The 18,493-nt window shown below is 39.0% G+C and overlaps 1 protein-coding gene across 4 annotated transcripts in view; it reads left to right on the top strand.

Annotated features, from left to right (window-relative positions):
* The first annotated feature begins 2,259 nt into the window (after positions 1 to 2,259).
* Positions 2,260 to 18,493, top strand: part of swt1 (SWT1 RNA endoribonuclease homolog) — a 49,172-nt gene continuing 32,938 nt past the window's right edge. The window contains exons 1-9 of one of the 4 annotated variants that reach the window (XM_088350276.1): positions 2,260 to 2,316; positions 2,738 to 2,795; positions 8,058 to 8,104; positions 8,217 to 8,997; positions 9,065 to 9,182; positions 9,548 to 9,649; positions 9,745 to 9,936; positions 11,988 to 12,081; positions 15,210 to 15,436. In XM_088350276.1, the coding sequence (XP_088206402.1) occupies positions 2,742 to 2,795; positions 8,058 to 8,104; positions 8,217 to 8,997; positions 9,065 to 9,182; positions 9,548 to 9,649; positions 9,745 to 9,936; positions 11,988 to 12,081; positions 15,210 to 15,436 (1,615 nt within the window). In that variant the 5' untranslated portion in view covers positions 2,260 to 2,316; positions 2,738 to 2,741. Of the gene's footprint in view, positions 2,455 to 2,737; positions 2,796 to 8,057; positions 8,105 to 8,216; positions 8,998 to 9,064; positions 9,183 to 9,547; positions 9,650 to 9,744; positions 9,937 to 11,987; positions 12,082 to 15,209; positions 15,437 to 18,493 lie in introns of all 4 variants that reach the window. The other 3 variants (XM_088350278.1, XM_088350277.1, XM_088350275.1) reach the window with 3 other exon arrangements.

Raw genomic sequence — 18,493 nt, 5'->3', positions numbered from 1 at the left:
TCAGGTTAAATGATATTTTTTGGGGGCACAAATGTATTTAATACTTTGGTCAATATTACTGGCAGTTCACATATTATTAATCTAATGGCAGAGACTGCAGGCTAGTAAAAATTTGATCACAGGCCGTAAATGGCCCCCAAACCAGATTAGGGCATGAAAGTTCTGAAGCGATACTGTAAATTTCAACTGAACTACAGCGACACTATGTGGCACATGATAAGCATTGCAAGAAAGCAATTGTCTTTTCTCGTCCCACTCATTAGAACAACATGACATAATAATAACTACAGAGCAAAAAATAAATGTCTATGTTGCTCAAATGACAATATGACTATTTTTTATGACTAGTCAACCATGCAATTACATTTAAGTTTGGTTTTCAGTTCTGACCTCTATATCAGAAAGGATTGGGCTCAAGTTTCCTCAGATTGTGCAAAGGAAGACTGGCCGATATTAACGATTTATACATTGGTTAACGTAATTTTGCGTCATTCCTTGAACCCTTTTCAACCAGTGACTTGTCAATGGCATCCTTATTGCCATGTTAACTTGTTGAGATCAGGGGTCGGGTGCTCGCCCTAGGACCGGGAGGTCACAGGTTCAAACCTCGGCTGAGTCATACCTAAGACTTACAACATTGGGTTGTTCAAATCCTCACTATGTGTTTGCTGGTAATAACATCATATTGGAACATAATATTGTGAATGTGCTTATTGTTTTTTTTTGTTATTAGTGTCAATAAATTTGTTCAAACCAAAAAAACCAATTGCATTCCTGCTTGGCGATCTGCATTAGGGGTTGGAATTGGGAGCTTGGTCACCTAATAATTAAAAATCGTTAGAAATCCAACAAAGAAAATAAATTGTTGACTTGTCGAATTCGATCTAATCAAGTCAAATCAAGTTTATATAGCCCTTAATCACAAGAAGTCTCAAAGGGCTGCACAGACCACAGACTATTGCAAACTACGGACTATTATTACACAATCCCCTGATCTAAAACCTACACGAGGGAAAGAACAAACTAAAAAACCTTTATCAAATAATTTTTTCAAAATAAATTCCATCTATATATCTATCTAACCTGATCATAACCCTCAAGAGGGGTGACCGGCAGCAAGACAAACACATACAAAAACAAAGGGGAAAAAAAGGGAAAAAGTAGCAAAAAACATACACAAAATTGTTTGGAACATGGCCAACCCAAATGCCCAAACAAGTTAAGCACCTCGGCACCCAAGTTGGTCATGCTTTCGTCCCTCCAGATGAAACAGGACACAAGAAAGCGACCATATCACTCGCGTCAGGGGGACACAACACACTCTTCTGTTCAACAGCAGGGTCCGACAGCTTTCACTGGTTTACCCCTGCCGCATCATACAGGTGCCCTGCCCATCCCTTAGAACACGCCCAAACATCCCACGGTCCTCTCCACTCATTCCTATCACCAACAAGAGTTTGAGCTTCCACTAGATTTCCTGCAGTGCACTCATAACACCATCCATCCACGTCAATCGCGGCCTTCCTCTGATCCAACCGAGTACTCTGTTAGATAATTTTAAATGTATTACATTTTAAACAAAATATATTCGTTGCGTATGCTAACATAGTGATGCTTTGGCACCCAAGCTATTTCGCCAATAGTTGCCCGTTGACATGTTTGTGTCTGCCTTAAGGTAACGCATGGAGATATCACGTATTCTAAGTTTCTGTTTTGACAGAAATCGTGTTTTTTTTTGTACAATACTTTTGTTGGTTCGAAGCTTTTTTCAAAATGTGTTATATTCCATCAAAATTAACATTCATGTATGCTCACATGCTAATATTTAGGCAACCAAGCTAAATCACTAAGGCACTGCCAAAATCAACTCTCACCACATTGGCAGAAAATGTGCTCATATCAAGTAAAATATTTAATCTTGTTCCTCAAGTAGAATGAGAAAATTTATACTTAAAATAAGCAAGATTGTCCCATCGAGCAGCTAACTTTGTTTATTGTTTTCTGTAATTTTGGTAGAAAATATTTCCCGATTTTTCTTATTTAAATTTGGGAAAACGATCAAATATCTTAAAATGAGAATCGTCGCAATAACTGCTGGCTTTAATGGCGTCAAGGGCCAACTGAAACAACACCGACATAAATGAGCACGCTGAAATCTGCAGTACTGTACAGGAAAGGGAAACTGGGCGATGCAACTCAGAAGTCAATTTTTTCACTGATACCTTGTTGCCTTTTACTTGCATTTCTCTACCATAACCGAGGGGCAGCAGTAGAGTGCCCCAAATACCCGTAAAAGAAGACAATCCAGTGGATATGGTACGTCAGTCCCGAAGCAATCAAAACAAATCTGTATTTTAAACCATTAAAGCATACTTTTGCACCTTTTCAAACAATATTTACAATAAAAAAGAAGAAAGAAAATGTATTTTGATCTGTGATATTATAATTTCTTTGGTAAGCATGACAAACGCGTTCACTTCTGAATTTGAGTTCCACTTGATAACAAAAAGACTCCTAGTACATTTTCAAATATTGTGTTTTAAGGAAACCAGCGTATTCATGTTTTACTATAACATGTCGCCGATGAAACATACGTTAACTCCTAGTTAAACTTTGGATACAGCATAAGATTTATTCTTATCATACAGTCCTTGCGCGTTTAATACACTAAATAACTAGTCATTTTGAACTAACTATGACAACTGACTAATTTCCCATTTTGAAACTACACTTGCAGAAGTATGGCTAAAGATTCGAAGAAGAAAAAACGCAAGAAGTCCACCAAAGAAAAGGAGGTAAGCTACAACTTCTAGATTTGATGTATTTTTTTGCATTATGTTTGTGTTAAGTGTAGACTGTAGACAGTCCCAGCATTCAGAGCACAAACAAGTCAAGTCATGTTTATTTGTACAGCGTAGCCCTCTATCACAAAGAGTCTTAAAGGGCTGCACAGATCAAAGACTATTGCAAACTACAGACTATTATGACACCATCCCCTCATCTAAAACCTACATGAGGGCAAATAATACACATATTATCAACATATAATATATATAGGTTATTCATATGCTATAGATAACAACTTTCCTATAAAGTAATAAACTGTAAAATCATGAACAATAGAAGCCTACTTTGCTTTGATTTCAGAGCACAATATGATTTTTTTGCCAGAGTTTTATCAATTTACCTTGAATTGTTTTTCTGGTATGCTTGTTTGTGTTTTTTGTATTTAAGAATAGAGTGTGTGTGTGTGTGTGTGGCTTAAAATATCTGAAACAACACAGTTTTACTTAGGCATCGCAAGTGTCTTTAGCTAGGTTTGATGTCAAGACACCCCCAATAAATACCAATAAAATAAAAAAAATTTTGCTTTCGTGTACAAGCAGCTCTGGAGCTGCATGCGGTCATACTGCTTTTTTGCACTCCCTTTTTGTTCCCGAGGCGGGTTTCAACAAACCACAGCCCCAACAACCTTAATCGAGTAGAATGCCCTGCAATGCCAAACCAATGCTGGGCCATTATGCTTGTAATACATAAACATGTGCCCGAAGGAAGTAAGTAAGCAAGCTGAAGCTTTTAATTGCCTACCCTTATTCCAGTTATTCTTTGCAGGTAAGACATATTCAAAATCATAATAAGAAAACCGAACCATTCCGCACAAAAGGGAAAGTTGAGGAAACACACATTTAATTTCAGACCTGCAAATATACCAATAGCAATTCCTATAGCATATAGTACCCAAATAAAGTTTAGATATACAGTGGCTTGCGAAACATTTTGGCCCCCTTGAACTTTGAACATTTCAGACTTCAAACATAAAGATATAAAACTAATTTCTTGTGAAGCATCAACAATAAGTGTGACACAATCAGGAAGTGGAACACACCTTCTTGGATATTTAAAACTTTTTTTAACAAATAAAAAACGAAAAAGTGGGTGTGCAAAATTATTCAGCAGCAAACTCCAGAAGTTCAGTGAGGATCTCTGAATGATTCAATGTTGTTCTAAATGACTAACGATGATGAATGGAATCCACTTTGTGTGTAATCAAGTCTCTGTCTAAATGCACCTGCACTGTGATAGTCTCAGCTGTCTGTTTAAAGCTCAGAGAGCATCATGAAGAATGAGGAACACACCAGGCAGGTCCGAGATACGGTTGTGGGGAGGTTTAAAGCTGAATTTGGCTACAAACAGATTTCCCAAGCTTTAAACATCCTAAGGAGCACTGTGCAAGCAATGATATGGAAATGGAAGGAGTATCAGAACAGTGCAAATCTACCAAGATCAGGCTGTCCCCTTTCAGCTCATACAAGGAGAAAACTGATCAGAGATGCAGCTAAGAGGCCCATGATCACCCTGGATGAACTGCAGAGGTCTACAGCTGAGGTGGGAGAATCTGTCCATCGGACAACAATCAGTCGTATACTGCACAAATCTGGCCTTTATGAAAGAGTGGCAAGAAGGAAACCATTTCTTAAAGCTATCCATAAAAAGTGTCGTTTAAAGTTTGCCACAGGCCACCTTGGGGACACACCAAACATGTAGAAGAAGGTGCTCTGGTCAGATGAGACCAAAATCAAACTTTGCAACAATGCAAGACGTTATGTTTGGTGTAAAAGCAGCACAGATCATCACTCTCAACACACCATCCCCACAGTCAAACATGGTGGTGGCAGCATCATGGTCTGGGCCTGCTTTTCTTGAGCAGGGACAGGGAAGATGGTTAAAATTGATGGGAAGATGGATGGAGCCAAATACAGAAACCTTTTGGAAGAAAACCTGATGGAGTCCACAAAAGACCTGCGACTGGGACGGAGATTTGTCTTCCAACAGGACAATGAGCCGAAACATAAAGCAAAAGCTACAATGGAATGGTTCACCAAAAAAACATATCAAGCTGTTAGAATGGCCAAGTCAAAGTCCAGACCTCAATCTAATTGAGAATCTGGGGAAAGAACGCTTTCCATCCAACCTCACTGAGCTCGAGCTGTTTTGCAAGGAGGAATGGGCAAAAATATCAGTTTCTCGATGGCAAAACTGATACATACCCCAAGCGACTTGCAGCTGTAATAGCAGCAAAAGGTGGCGCTACAAAGTATTACCTCAATGGGGCTGAATAATTTTGCACACCCACTTTTTCGTTTTTTATTTGTTAAAAAACTTTGAAATATCCAATAAAGTTTGTTCCATTTCATGATTGTGTCCCACTTTTTGTTGCTTCTTCTCAAGAAATTACAGTTTTATATATTTGTTTGAAGTCTGAAATGTGGCCAAAGGTCACAAAGTTCAAGGGGGGCCAAAATGTTTTCCAAGCCACTGTACTAATCCTTTTAGTCATTCATTCATTATCTGCACCGCTTATCCTCAGCTATTTTCGGGCAGTGGGCAGGAGACACCCTGAACTGGTTGCCTGCCAGTCGCAGGACACAGAGACAGACAACTCACTCGCTCATTCACAACAATGGACAATTTCGACTGGCCAATTAACCTGACATGCATGTTTTTGGAATTTGGGATGAAACCGGAGTGCCCGGAGGAAACCCATGCAAGCACGGGGAGAACATGCAAACTCCACACAGGAAGGTTGATCTCATGACCTCAGAACTGTGCCGCACACGCGCTAACCACTGCGCTGCCGTGCTGCCCTCCTTTTAGTCAAGTCATTTTTATTTGTATAGCTCTGAATCATAAAAAGTCTCAAAGGGCTGCACAGACCACCATTGTAACGTCCTCTTTTCTAAAACCTACCTGAGGGCAAGGAAAATTTCAAAATCTCAGGATCAGGCAAATGAAAAAACTTTGAGAAGGGGCTGCAGATTAGGTTATCCTCCTTCCAGGATGACAAATCTGTAATAATTGTCGGGCATCAACAGGCAATACACAGGCATCATCAACATTAAATACAGGTAATGGCAGAATGTCTAGTTAACAGCTTCCTGTCCCAAAATCTTAACCATTGCACCAGTTTTTAGATGACGGCATACAACAGGTTTAAGGGCCCGGTCACACAGCCGTTTGCGTCTGAATCACGGCCAGAAATTTCTGCCTGTGAAGCAGACGCTGTTAGGCGCTTTGAGATCGCCATACAGACGAGATACAGCAGTGCTCTACATGCGGTCGGAAATTCACACGCGGTTGGCAGCGCGAAAAAGTTTAACGCTGCTCAAAACTTTAGGGCCCGGTCACCAAGCTTTTCACGGGCGTATAGAGGCTGAATCACGGCCAGAAATTTCTGCCCGTGAAGCAGACGATGTTGAACGCTTTGAGTTCGCCATATAGACGAGATACAACAGTGCTTTACACGCGGTCGGAAATTCACACGAGGTTGGCCGCGCGAAAAAGTTTTGCGCTGCTCAAAACTTTAGACCACGTGTTAACCGCGGGCGGCACACGAGGTAATGACGCGGAAATGACGCGGAACGACGTGCTCTGGCCGCGGCCAGGGCGTGGTTACACATGGGTAGGACGCGAAATTTCAGCGGGTAATCGTGGGTGGAGCACGGTCATAGCATGTTCTGCGCCTGTATCGCGGTGTTATTACGTGAAATTAGCGTGTTACGCGTGTGACGGTCAAACGCCTTTCTCCACGTATATACAGCGCGATTTGCCGAGCACACGTCAGTTGTGCTCGAGACGTCAAGGGGTGGACATGGATCCCCGTCACCGTAGTGACCTCGTCTTAATCCATTTTTATTTTTTGACATTTCTTTTCATTTCATAACAAGATCATAAAATAAAAATGAAAAACTATTACAATAATAACATATTGGCTTCTTCGGTGCCATAGCTTGAAATCTTGATCTTCACGGGACTGTGTCTTGAGCGGTTATGATTTCTACAGCCCGGTGTTATGCCGAGAAATGCATCCCTGCCGAGATTTGCATCCCCTCGCTACTACAACCACTTTTACCTCGTTTTATCTCACTTTTAGGGAATGTAATGGCGAACATATAACCAAATCCACTTCGTCTTGCATTTGTTGGGAATGTAATACAACATAAACCATTCCGTCTTTGTTTTTGTTGTGAACGTAATCGAACGGTAATGCACACCGTATATAAATCACTTTTGAGAACTGTTATGCACTCTACCGTAAAGCTTATTATGCAGAAATAAGCTTTATGGTAGAGTGCATAACAGTTTCAATACAAGCGATTTGAATAGAAAAAGGCAAAATAAACATGTTACCTGCTCAAAAGTGATTTGTATACGGCGTGCATTACCGTTCGATTACATTCACAAAAAAAAAAAAGACGGAATGGTTTAAATTGTATTACATTCCCAACAAATGCAAGACAAAGTGGTTTTGGTTATATGTTCGCCATTAAATTCCCTAAAAGTGATATAAAAGTGAGATAAAACGAGGTAAAAGTGGTTGTAGTAGCGAGGGGATGCAAATCTCGGCAAGGATGCATTTCTCGGCATAACGCCGGCTCGGCAGCTTTTATACCCGTGGTCCACACGAGAAAATGACGCAGAAATGACGCGATGAGGAAGCGGAACAGTCGCCGGCGTCTGTTTTGCGGGCATACCACCGATGAACAGCGGGTTGGCCAATTTTGCGCATTTGCCATCGCGGGCAACCATGGGCTAAAAAAACCCCCACAAAATTTTACCCGCGATACAGACGCAAACGGCTGTGTGACCGGGCCCTAAGTGCCTGTACGATGGCTCAAAATGCATCTACCATGCAAAAACCAGGCTCATCCTTCTCCCTTATGGAAGGGAGAGCATCATAATTATAATCTAATCTATTCCATCTGTTAATACAGTTTTGGGTGGCACCATGGCTAATCAATGTTTTACAACAATATTGGACCTTGGAGGACTACCCTTAGATGATCAGTGTCTATTCTGTAGAGAAACAACTGCTGGATATTTGTTGGAAGTTTATGCTCGCTCGCTTATTATACTTATAATAGAGCTTCAAGTTTAAACATATTTTCAAGTTTTAACATGTTTGATTTTAAAAGCAGTTTGTATATTCTTTAAATTCAGCATTATGCACGATCCTGATAGTTTTCTTCTGCAGTCTTATATGCATTTTCTCATTTCAGACTTCAAAAGAAAAGGATGACGGATGCAATGAAAAGCAACACTATGGGTGAGATGTAATAGTTGTAGTGGAATGAATCTTTAGTGACATCATCAATACAAAATAAAATGTGATTAATGATTTTAAATTTCTCAACATGTCATTGCATTTCTTCTCACAGTAGAAGCCATTCAACACCACGTCACAAAAGTTCTTCTCGTGTGGAGGTGGAGCACCGCCAAATTAAAAAGGCAACATACAGACTCCATACCAAACAAGAAACGGACAAGAAATGGGCAGCTCATCCAGATAGGGATGATTCAAAAACAAAATGGACCTACAATGATCGCCCCAAAAAGGTGGAGCTTGAGATTGCTGGGAAAGATACGTTTAAAGACAGTAGTAGAAGAAAGGAAAAGAGCCCAAACAGATCCCAGAACATCAGACATTCGAACACAGTTGCTCAGAAATACCAAAAAGAATCAATAACTGATGAAAAGCTAACCCGTATGATCCCACCTACATTAATTAGGAAACGGAAGAGTACCACAGATCTTTCAGAGCCTCAAAAGAAACAATGTCAGGATTTTCCAAAACTTGACAAAGACAAAGATGAAAAAAATGACAAAAGGCAACACGGAAGTGAAACTAATGAGACTAAAGAAATAAAACGGACGTTTCTTGACTACAAGGATTCTATGAAACCGAAGCGAAAACAGCTTTTCAATTTCAAGATTCCCAAGAAGCTTAAACCAAACTTTGAAACGGCCCACAAAAGTGAGACAAGAGATGCGACTTTGAGAGGCAGCGCTGCCTCATTCACAACTGAGCAAATTGTTCCTACTTCCGCCACAAAGACCTGGAATGAACGTGATGTATGTGAAAGCAAAGATAAGAGTCAAACACAGGCCAATAGCCCTGCTACCAAAAGCGATGCCACGACTGAAAAGGCAGTTGAGCAGGTGAGGATTGTTTTAAGAGGGTAATGCGATGTCGTCATTTCGGCTGCCGAAATATGTTTGACTCTAGATGCAAGTAGCAGAAGAGCTTCACCTTGCCAGGTTCGAGAGGAGATTAGATGTGGAAGTAACGCAGAGCTACGGGGAGCTCTCCTGTATGGAAATTGACCCCCCAGACCAAACTACATGTAGGTTAAAGTGTAATTTACTTTTTCTTGTGCTGAATGCATAAAAAGTTATGGCTTGGTGTTATCTCATAAAGACATGCGAGATTTATAACCGCATGTCTTTATAATAGATAAACATAAGCTATATATGATCTTGATAGATTTCCTATAAACAAAAAAAGCAATAATAATTAACATACAATGGGTATTTGTATTCTACAATAGTTTGCAAGCTGCTGCCCACACTAGTGTACACTATCAAATAGTCTAGTGTCTCATAGTCTTAGTAATTTTTGCCCTTCATTAACTTCATTACAATTTATTAAGAGTTGGAAAAATATCCCAAATGAGCTTTATCTGTCTAAACTCCTTATTTACCTTTTTAGGCCAAACACCTGTTCAGCAGACCATAATCCTTATTATGGACACCAATATTCTCCTGAGTCATTTGGACTATGTGAAAAAGATGGACCACAGTGGCCTAGGAGGTGATTTTGAAATTTTAATATTGGCCATGCTTTGTTCTTTGACATCTAATGTTGTCTCTTCACATATGGGTTTTTTATGTTTTGTTTGTTTATAGATTTAGGTTTACCAATTGTGCTAATCCCCTGGGTGGTGCTTCAAGAGTTGGATTATCTGAAAAAGGGGAAAGGATTGAAAAACTCTGTATCATTTCTTGCATGTCCTGCCATTGACTACATTTATAAATCGCTGAAAAGACCAGAAAGCCGCCTTTGGGGGCAATCAATGCAGCAGGCGGCTGAAATTAACAGTGAGTTTGTAATAATTATTAATTACTTGTCTTTTTTTGCTATATTCAATGGTATTTCTGTGTCTGGATAGATATTAGCATGTATTTGTACACAAAAGAATGATGGGCAGCACAGTGACAAGGGTTAGCACATCTGATTCTAGGTTGTAATTTTCAGGATTTTCATTAACCAAACCTACTTTTAAAAGGATGTAAATTATAATAGTATGTGAACCTTAAATTGTACCCCCCATGTCCGCTAGGTGGTAATAGTGCTCAACTGTTATTTTTTTACATCATTCTGTGTACAGGTTCCAGAGGTCTAGTGCAGTGTTTTTCAACCTTTTTTGAGCCAGGGCATGTTTTTTACATTGGTAAAATTTCGCGGCACCCTACTCACCAAAAATGTTATAAAATGACACTGAACAGTATGTTTAATTACAATATAATTTATAGTAGCCCCAGTTTTTACAGCACAGACACTAGATAATGAAATCATATTTGCAGAAAATTATTCATAAATGTTTTATAAAATTCAACATTTTAAAAAGTGACATTGGATAATTTCTCACGGCACACCTGACAATCTCTCATGGCACACTAGTGTGCACAGTGGTTGAAGATCACTGGTCTAGGGCATATTTTCACCATGAATATCTCAGAAACTATTAAGGATCTAAAAACGCATAAGGTAAATTCTGAACGCTTGTTATCTCAATTGTTACCTGTGCTGTTCAAAGATTTTCAATGTAGGCACCATTAGTCACACAACACACTTCAAGCCAAGTCAAATTCTTACCAAATGCATCCCAGCTTTGTGTGATCAATGGCTGCAACCACATTGGTTATTTGTGCCTTGATCACGTCCTCGTCTCTTGGAATAGGGGGCACATAGAACAATCCTTTCACGAATCCCCATAAAAATAAATTACACGGTGCAACATCTATAGATCTAGGTGGCTCAGACATGAGATCGTGACAATTCTGCCCAAACCGTTCAATCCTTCTGGCAGTGTTGTGTTCAGAAACTGTCTAACACTGAGGCTCCAATATGGTGGTGCCCCATCATGTTGTAAAATGAAGTCATCAATTTTCCTAGCATGTAGAGGTACATATCACCATTGACTGTTGGTCTTTTAAAGAAGAATGGTGTATGGACAGCTTTCTTTGACATTACAGAAACCATGATCACATTTGTAAACCTGGCTGATGCTCAAAAAGCTCAATTGGGTTCTCAGTACCCTATATGCAAGTCTTATGCTTGTTAACTTCACCATGTACGTGAAACGCCACCTCATTGCTAAAAAGAAGCCAGTCGTCGAATCTCTTATCTTACCTCTTCTGTTGCACTGCAATGCAAAAGTCACAACGAGCTGGTTTATCAGTGTCCTCCAATTGTTGGACCAACTGTAGCTTGTAAGGTCTCATGGGCAGTAGTCTTTTTAAGAACCGCTAAACGGTTGTTGTACGACACTGAAGTTCTCTACTGGCTCTTCTGATCGATTTACCGGGGATAGAACTTGTTCTATCACATCTTCTGAAATTGAAGGGTGTCCCGTTCTTTTAGCTGAGCATAAGCACCCATCTGTTGTAAATGACCATGCCATCTCGCAATAGAGTTCCACTTTGGTGGCGCCATTCTGTATTTTCTGCAAAAAGCTTGTCCATGGCTCACTTTTTGCACATTCTAGCACACAAAACACCTATTCTGTTTGAGTGAGTGCCATTAATGGGTCTGAAAAGAAAAAAAAACAATCAATAGGCATTCAAATCACTTAATAAATTAGGTTTAAAATGGCACAGCTCTGATCTTACTAACATTCACAGTTAAAGAGTTATAGGGACTTCAAATGTGTCCCCAAGACTTTTGTAACACCCTGTAAACGGACAAAAGGGAATTTCCAAAATCGGTAAAACTTTAAATTGTGTTATTTTAATTTGCTTATCCATTTTAGTGCTTATGCTTTGTTTCAATTGACCTTAGCAGTTACCTTTTGTGTGTTGCTTTCTCCACCAAAATGAAAAGTCTCTTGATCTTCCCTGTCATTCTGTGTCTATTCCATTAACCATAGATAATCTGATGGCTGAAAATAATGATGATAAAGTGCTGCAGTGCTGCCTGCAGTATCAGAGTTTGTATCCAGGCTGTGCTCTCATCCTTTGCACGTGAGTCTCAGTCCCTCCAGCTATTCTGGTTCTGCAGCAAATAATTTAAATGCATGTGACGAGGAGTAGTTTCAGCCAGATTATACCAGTTCGGGTGTGAGAAAGGACCGAAAAATGTCATAACACATCACATGAACATTTAAGACCGTTTTGCTTTTTTTAAAAATGTAGATGGACTATTAGTTTGGAATGTCTTGACACCAAATCTCAAATTACATGAAGTTCAAAGCTTGATCAGCAAATACCGTGGAACAAAATCTATTGTGGAATACTAATCAATTGTTTTATATCAGGGGTGGGCAATTTTTTTCAGTCACTGGCTGCAATGGGGTTGAAAATTTGGCCAAGGGTCCACAGACATATCCAATTTTATTCATTTGCATTTATGAATAGATGCTTTGTTTATTTTTAGATTTGTTTTTCAATATATTAGGTTTCATCATATTGGTTTTGAAACACTATTAAAGCAAAATCATTTATTAAACCCCTGTTTAGAGCACTAAATTTTGTATTTAGTTTTGATACATATTGTTTTAGTATTACTTTAGTATTTTTTTAAGTATTAGTCTAGTACTTTTGTAATATTGACTCAGTGTTATTTCTAAAGTATTCCTGTTTTGGCATTTACTTTGTATTTCTCTAGTAGTATATTTGTAGTATTTCTGTAATAGTATTTCTGCAGTATTACTTGCTGAGTTAGTATTTTCGTAGTACAGTATTATTGTACAGGTAGTACTATTCCGTATTATAGTATTACTGTAGCAGAACTCTTAGTGTTTCTGTAGTATATTTTTCTTTGCAAAATTAAAGCAAAACAATACATTACGTCACTGTTATTAAGAACTTAATTTTTAAATGTAGTTTTGTTTTTAGTATTTCTGTAGTAGTATTTTTCTCGCGAATACACAAAGGGGCAGTTAGGACAAAAGTGGCACCCAAAAAGATTTTTTTTTTAAATGTCAGTACTTTATTTACAATCATATGTATCCTCGTGATATTTTTATCATTTTAATTGGGCAGGCCGGAATAAAAAAGCCTGAAAAGCCGCGTGTGCGTTTTGGGCTGTAGGTTTCCCACTCCTGTTTTATATTAAACAATATCCCAAGTTAGGTAAAAATTGAAAGTATAATACAATAATCTGCATGAACAATGTTTAAAGTACTGTTGTTGTTATATACAATTGTTGGAGTTAAATCCCACCATCAGGGTTGGGAGGGTTACTTTAAAAATGTAATGCGATACAGTTACTAACTGGTTGGCTTAATCTCTTAACCATTAAGGTCGTAGGGGCATCATTTCCTGTGGTGCGTCTTGGGCAAGTACAGCCTGGTGGTACCCATCCCTCTCCTCAGACAGACAGACAGACAGACATGGCGAATGTAAACAAAGCTAATGCGGAGAAGGAGAAGAATAAAGAGTTAAAACTATCGCTTTTAATTAGAATCGCAACCTGCAAAGTAATCCATATTTTTACAAAATATACGTGTAATTTGATTCTTTTTTTTTGTAACTGTGACTGAATACTCTTACATTTTTTGTTATCCTGAAAACATAACGTTGTTACATGTTTTCCGTTATTCACAATGAACAATAAATTGTGTTCTCCAACATAATTGACAACAGGTGACAAATACCCTGACAACTGAGATAAGGAAAATGGAGTGTTAAATGGAGTGTTAGTGCACGTCACTTGACATTTTATATCCTATCTTGGATTATTTTGGATTCGGGGTTGACAAAACACTGGCAGGAAAACAGCCTTCGTCCTCAAGCGTTATGCACAGGCCATTTGTTTGACAATCGGGTCAGGGTTTGCCTTTGAAACTAAAAAAAACAAAAAGCTGTTTGGAAATTCAATTTCATATCTTATGCATTTAAGGTTGATGTTTTATTATCAATTTGGAATCACCCAAAAATATTATACACACTTTGGATTTTTAAAACTTTCTAAAACTCCAATCGCCGTAAATATGCTGTCTTTTGAGATAAACTGGACATTTATCTTTCCTATGTCATTTTAAAATAATTAAAACTTAGTAGGGATCATCTGCTCCTTAAACACTGTCAGAATCCTCATTTTCCATTTAGTCATGCATTACTTTTGCATTTGAATCGGTGCTCTTTCAAATATCTGTACCTACAGATCTCTACTGGTGCTTATCATTGACAATTTTTGGTATTTCTTTCATGTTGTGGCAATCAGTTTATTTACTAATTCCAGGTGCATTGATGTTTCCATATAGGCGTGACATGTAGAAGGCTCATTATAAAATCTCATCCCCAACTAATTTTACATTTGATTTATTTTTCAATAGATAAAATTGGACAAAACCTTGGACAACATTACCAATTGAAAGCAAAATAACCTGAGAAGATGGAGTGAAAAATACTATTAAAATACAGAAAAAAATACTGTTATCAATAATGAGAATAAAAAGTTATGTTTGCTTTGTTTTGAGTTCATTTTGGTTTTGAACATGACTTCTCTACTTAGCCCGATTACTTCAAACTCACTTTGAACTGGAAAATCCAAGCTCATCTTGACAATAAAAATAGATAATTGGCAGTACCTTAAACCTTTGTCAATGAACCTAGCAAGGTACAAAATGCTCATTACATTTTGGTAACAAGTTTTCTGATATTTAAGATTAGACCGAGGAGCGTTTATAAGTGCAATGGAAAATTGCCAATTTCTTTACTTATGCAAAGTAACCTTTAGAAAGACGCGCTTCAGAACAGAAACATTTCAAAAGTGATTCATTTTGTGACACAATGCATGTCAGTGTACATTATTTGGACATGAACTAAAAGGTGTGATAACTCGGCCATTAATGAATATGTTTTGACTATCAACCATTCAAAATGTGGCATCAGACTTCTCCATACGCATATAGTTTAGGTATTTATTCTCGCACAACCTTGGGTAAATTTGAGCTCCCATGTGTCTACTTGTAAATGTTCTCTTTGATTAAACATACTTGTACCTGCATGCCACGAAGGTTAAAGTGAATCAATGATCGAAAGCCATATTCCAATTTTGATGATCCTCTTTGCATAATAGAGTAGTGCTAGGACTAGGACTTTGTAAAATTAACACACCGTATTTCTTTGTCACTTTTTCACTGTAGAAATGATAAAAACTTATGCAGTAAAGCTGTCCTTAGTGGTATTAAGGCCTTGAGCAAGAAAGACTTGGAAGCAGAGGTTGAGAAATCCGAGCAAAACCATAACCCACTCCAAAGCACTGTCGTCCATGATCTTCCGCAAATCAACAAACCAATGCCGGAAAGAAATTGCACAACAGTGTCCTCTTATAATACTCAAGAACCTTCGTCTTCATGTTTCCTAGAGGAAGGTGAGTCAAATAAACTTGTGAAAAAATATAGTTTCACGGTGCGGTGGCAGCATCAAATACCAACAGTGCAAATTCCATCGCCTTATTTTTTTTTGTGCAGTTGAATCGAGTTTACCGTATTTGGGGGTGTAGTATCGGCCTGTTTTGTACCACTTTGATCATTCTGGCGTGTTAAATTGAACCCCCCAGCTCATTTAGCAATTGGCTGATAACGAAAACTACATTATAGAGAAGCTAAACACAAGTCTAAAGGGTGGTGCATACGGTAATTTACTTTGATGGATTTGAATGATTATCTACCGCGGGTACAAAGGTATTCAGACCTGTTGACATTTTTCACTCTGTGTCATAATTCCAAATCCAGGTGTGAAAAATCCTTCCCAAAAAGACTCATTGCTGTACTATCTGTAAAGATTCTCCTAAATATTTAGCAGAGGGTCTGGATACTATTGACAAGTCAAGTCAAGTCAAGTCATTTTTATTTGTATAGCCCTAAATCACGAAGAGTCTCAAAGGGCTTCACAGATTGTTACACTATATTACACAAACTATTTTCAACCGACAAGAGGAGTAGGTTATTCGTATGCAATGGAGTAGAAGTGAGTTTTAAGTTTAGATTTAAACATTTCCACTGAGGTTGCAGATCGAATCTCAGGGGGAAGAGCATTCCACAGCACCGGTGCCCGGATGGAGAACGCTCTCGAACCAGCAGAAGACTTCTTTGCTCTCGGGATCATCAGAAGACCAGCACTCTCAGATCGTAGGCTTCGGCCCGGGACATAGTGGCAGATCAGATCTGAAAGATAAGAGGGAGCAAGTCCATGTATGATTTTGTACAATACTAAGAGAACTTTGAAGTCACATCTTTGGCTAACTGGGAGCCAATGCAGGTTAGCCAAAATCGGTGTTATGTGATCGTACTTTTTTGTCCTGGTTAAGAGCCTCGCTGCGGCATTTTGTACTAGCTGAAGAGACTTGATTCTGGACTTCGGGAGACCGGAGAGTAGTGCATTGCAGTAATCGAGACGGGAGGTAACAAATGCATGAATTATTGTTTCCGCATCAGACTGAGACAGTATTGAACGGATTTTAGCAATGTTGCGAAGATGGAAGAAGGCAGTTCTAGTAATTTGTTTTACATGCATCTCAAAGGATAGTTCAGGGTCAAATATGACACCTAAATTTTTAACTGAGTCACTCTGTGTGATGTGACATTTGTCAATGTTCACAGCAGTTTTTGAGAATAAGTCCCGGCATTTAGAAGGACCAATGACTAACATTTCAGTCTTTTCAGAGTTAAGACGCAAGAAGTTGAGTGACATCCACTCTTTTATCTCAGTGAGACAGGCCTCCAAATTTCCACAGTTTAGTGTGGAAGATTCCTCCAACGGAAGATATAGTTGAGTGTCGTCTGCATAGCAATGGAAGCTGATATTGTACTTGCGAATAATATCACCTAACGGAAGCATGTAAATGTTGAAAAGTAGGGGGCCGAGCACTGAACCCTGCGGAACACCGCAGGTAACATTAAAGGGCTCAGATGTCGTTTCACCATATTTAACACAGTGTGTCCTATCTGAGAGGTAGGATTTGAACCACGAGAGGACAGCTCCTGAGAGACCAATCCATTTTTCCAACCGTTCTAGTAGGATATTGTGGCGCACTGTGTCAAAAGCAGCACTAAGATCCAGCAGCAGCAAAAGTGATGAAGCGCCAGAATCCATTGACATTAGGAGATCATTTGTTACCTTGATCAGAGCTGTCTCAGTAGAGTGGTTAGCCCTGAATCCTGATTGCATGGATTCAAAAAGGTTATTCTCCGATATGAAAGCATTCAGCTGCTGTGCCACTACTCTTTCGAGTACTTTAGAGAGGAAAGGTAGGTTTGACACAGGTCTGTAATTACTTAATATTTCTGGATCAAGGTTGGGTCGTTTCAGTGTGGGTTTAATAACGGCGGACTTAAAAGCTGCTGGAACTACACCTGAGGAGAGTGATGTATTTATAATATTTAGAACTGAAGGCCCAAGGACGCTAAAAAGACTTTTAATAAGTGAACCTGGGAGCGGGTCGAACTGGCAAGTTGTCGGTTTGGCCGCATTCACCACTTGTTTGAGATCATCAAGTGACAGTTCACTAAAACCGGCCATTTTCCCAGGGCAGCCACCCTGTCGTGCATCTGTAAATTTCAGTCCTTTAATACGTGTGGTACTAACAATATCTTTTGCAATTTCTTCCTGTATGCATTGAATCTTCTTAGTGAAGAAGACCATTAAGTCCTGAGCAGAGTGTGTCGAACTGTCTGCGATAGGCTGTTGCCTTGTAAGCGATGCTACAGTGTCAAAAAGGGCTTTGGGGTTGTTCTTTTGAGACGCAATCACCTTCGAAAGGTAGGCCGATTTTGCAGAGGCAAGGGCCGCTTTATACTTTAACAAGCTGTCACACCAGGTTTGATGGAAAACCTCAAGCTTGGTAGCGCGCCATTTTCTCTCCCATTTCCTGCATTCTTTTTTAAGGGTTCTAGTTTCATCAGTAAACCAAGGTGTGCGTCTTTTAGGACGTGATTTTAGTTTTATGGGCGCTATTGAATCCAGCACACTAGTCAGGGTGGTATTGAACTCATTCATGAGTGAGTCAATCGAGCCATTGTATTTAGGAAAGGACGCAACTGCTCCAGGAAGGAGTTCAAAGAGCTCAGAAACTGTGCCAGTGCTTATATTGCGTCCGCTAGATCCCTCAGCTTTATTAACTCTACATTTAGTTAGCACCTCAAATGTCACTAAATAATGATCAGAGATAACAGTAGTACACGGTATCACCATAATGTTTGAGGTTAAAACTCCTCGAGTCAGAATCAAGTCTAGCGTGTTCCCATTTTTATGGGTTGGCAAGTCAACCAGTTGAGTAAAACCAAATGCATCAATTAGAGAACTAAACGCAATAGTAAGTGAACTGTGTGGGGAGTTCATATGAATGTTAAAGTCTCCCATAATTATAATTTTGTCTGCATAGGTTACTAGTTCAGACAAAAGTTCAGCAAATTCGTCTAAGAAAGTT

The sequence above is a fragment of the Urocampus carinirostris genome, chromosome 12 (genome assembly GCF_059441175.1).
Source record: "Urocampus carinirostris isolate Australia breed hairy pipefish chromosome 12, RoL_Ucar_1.0, whole genome shotgun sequence".
NCBI lineage: Eukaryota > Metazoa > Chordata > Actinopteri > Syngnathiformes > Syngnathidae > Urocampus > Urocampus carinirostris.
Note: the sequence above shows the minus strand (reverse complement) of the source record. Positions and strands in the feature narration are given on the sequence as shown.